Source organism: Galendromus occidentalis, unplaced genomic scaffold, assembly GCF_000255335.2.
Source record: "Galendromus occidentalis unplaced genomic scaffold, Mocc_1.1 scf7180000075557, whole genome shotgun sequence".
Lineage (NCBI taxonomy): Eukaryota > Metazoa > Arthropoda > Arachnida > Mesostigmata > Phytoseiidae > Galendromus > Galendromus occidentalis.
The window spans coordinates 2,896-5,630 of record NW_003803547.1 but is presented as its reverse complement, the minus strand read 5'-3'; the positions used below and the strand labels follow the sequence as shown (position 1 = coordinate 5,630).

The following is a 2,735-nucleotide window of genomic DNA, read 5'->3' as shown; positions in this document are numbered from 1 at the left end:
ACCACTTCCTCATCCTCATCATGGTCGACGCATATAGCTTCTTCTGGGAGATCATCCAGGTCCGCTCCCTCAACATGAAGGAAATGGCTCGTGCTATGTTCGCCGCCTTCTCACATTTCGGATTCCCGGTTGAACTACGGTCCGACAACGGCCCACAATTCGCCGGCGCCTGGCTTCGAGAACTCATGGAACAGCACGGAATCCAACAGGTCTTCAGCTCCCCATACCATCCCAGAGGAAACTCGCTCGCCGAGCGGGCCGTACAGTAAGCGAAGAAACTCTTAGCGAAACACAGCTACGGAACAGCAGACTACTTGACAAGAGAAACGCGCCCGGAACATGGCTCTTGGCTCGCCATGCAACGGCTGAAGGGGAGGCGAGCTCGTTCTCTCCCGCCCATTGCCCCAGTCAAACTTCGACCGCACACGATTCCGCCGGAGATAGTGACCCGGGAGGTAGATTTAAAGAAACAGCGAAACAAGATCTCCTATGATCGTGGGACGGAAAAACTGCGCCCGCTCAATCAGGGACAAACCGTACGCATTCTCCATCCTCAAGAAAATGTTTGGAAACGTGGCACGGTAATCCAGGTCCTACCTCAGCCCCGATCCTATCCGGTGGAAGACGCGGAGTCCGGGACTCTCGCACGCCGGAACCGAAAAATGCTCAGGGAGGAACCTCCACCAACAGCGCCTCAGGGTGAAGCCGATGAAAAGTCCCAGGACCCGATGGAGGAAACGGAACAAGCGCCTGAGCTACGAAGATCAGCTAGAATTGCCGGGAAACGAAAGATAGGAACAATTGAGAAATAATTTAATCATCGAGATATAAATTGTGATAATAGTGCTTGGGGGGAGGATGTAGCATCAGCTGGTACAGCCGGTGATGAACTCGACCAATAGTCGCTCGAGTCGGTTCACTTACGCGCGGATGTGCATTCGCCCCTCTACAGATCATTTACGCAACCGCTCCCCAATAAACCGAAACCATTCGTGTTTGTCATCCCAAGGTACTCCGACGCGTTCCTTTAAGGCTTAGGGGAGACTACACAAGGTACAACAAGGAGATTGATGACGTACCTATCCTCAACGTCCGTCGTCTCGTCGCATACCAAAGCAACAGATTCTGATTGTTCCAACAGCTCTTTGAGGTCCTTCACATGCAACTCGAACAATTTCGGGAGATAATTCCGTCGCAAGTTTCTCGAAGAGGGTATTGCCCCCATTCCGCTCAGATTCGCTTCGAGATAAGTTCTCAGGGGTGCCCGATCGAGGACGTGGAGAGGAATGTTCGAGCTGCATAGCACGCTGACTAGATCGATCATCTCGATCTTGCGTTGCAATTTTTCTTTGGTCTGATTCCCTAAGAGGTCAACGACTGCTGCTTGAAGTTTCTTCCTTTTATCACCTGGAGACTGCCTACTCTCCTTTTTCTGCTGGTGGAGCGACGTGGTTTGGTGTTTTTCACATGAGTTCATCCGTAGATGGTCAACCGGAACATTGCAGGCACTGCAGAACATCAGCTCGCCAACAACGTGAAACATTTCCCGTTCGAATTGTTTTGCTCTGGATGAGGGAGTCACGTTCTTCGCTAGCTTTTTGCACTTATTCATTTGACCACGCCTTCCGATCGCTCACAAGGAAATCAGCTGAATGCGTACCTCTCCGAGAACTTCTCGACACAGAGAACAAAGACCTCACACGTTTGTTTTTTTCTACGAGCATTCGCATCGGCGTCACTCAATCCCTCACTCGTTGGGGGGTTTCCTTGCCCTCAGTACGGGAAATTAATTAGAACCCCGGAGAAATCGGAAAATCGCGGAAATCGCGGGAGGTCGACGAATATCGCGCAAGATGCTCGGAATCGCGGTTTCGCGGCCGCCGCGAAAAAATCACATCCCTACTCATAGGTCGACGTCTTCTTCTGGTGCTCCTTCTCTCTCAGAGTTTCTTGTGGTCCACGCTTGCTTGAAGGAGGACCAGGAGCTTGGCAGGGCACTCGCCATCTTGGAGATTTGAATTTGTGGGTCCAATACCAAGCCGACCTCAACGAGTCCGTAGGTTGGCCTCTGGTACCTCATCATGTTCTCGGTGACACTTTGAGCCTCATTGTACGCGTAGTTGAGCCATACACCAAGAGCCTGTTCTTTGAAGTGTCAGAGGCCAATGTCGGAGTACGATGATAGCAACATCTAGCGATAGCGATAAAGAGCTAGCAGACGATGTCTCCACATATATACAGGCGTGTAAGCACGTAGCAAAGAAAAACATGAGAGGGAGAGCAGACAGGGGTGATCTCAGAGGTCGATAAGATAAGCGAAACGCTCTCGAGGGACGACGGTTTCCAAGAATAAAGTGAAGTGCATTACCGAGTGAAATCAAACGTTCTCAGTACTCTGTAGCCCAGATACGCCATACGACTGCTATCAGAGTTTCTCACAGAAGATTCCATCGTTGCGGTTGAAATGGTTCTTGATATCTTTCCACATGACAACGGCACTCACGGTTGCGGATTCTCCGTAGAGCACTTCGAGGATGATGTTCGGATGTACGATGTTGAAGAAAACGGTGCTAGCATTCGATTTCCGGTTTCATACTTTGCAAGTATTGCTGGATCCTTGTCCGGTACGATTTCTTCGTTCACCACCTGCCACGCGAAGTTCTCCGCTTGGAGGAGTCCGGGGGCGATTGTTTCCCAGGTGAGGAAGTTTTTGCCATCCTCCCGGAGGACCGTGG

The 2,735-nt window shown here is 51.0% G+C and overlaps 1 protein-coding gene across 1 annotated transcript; it reads right to left on the bottom strand.

Moving 5' to 3' along the window:
* Positions 1-1,027: 1,027 nt before the first annotated feature.
* LOC100900659 (CGG triplet repeat-binding protein 1-like) lies at positions 1,028-1,612 on the bottom strand. The gene has a single exon (XM_003737458.1). It carries the CDS (start codon positions 1,610-1,612, stop codon positions 1,028-1,030), a length of 585 nt encoding a protein of 194 aa, XP_003737506.1.
* Between the last annotated feature and the right edge of the window lie 1,123 nt (positions 1,613-2,735).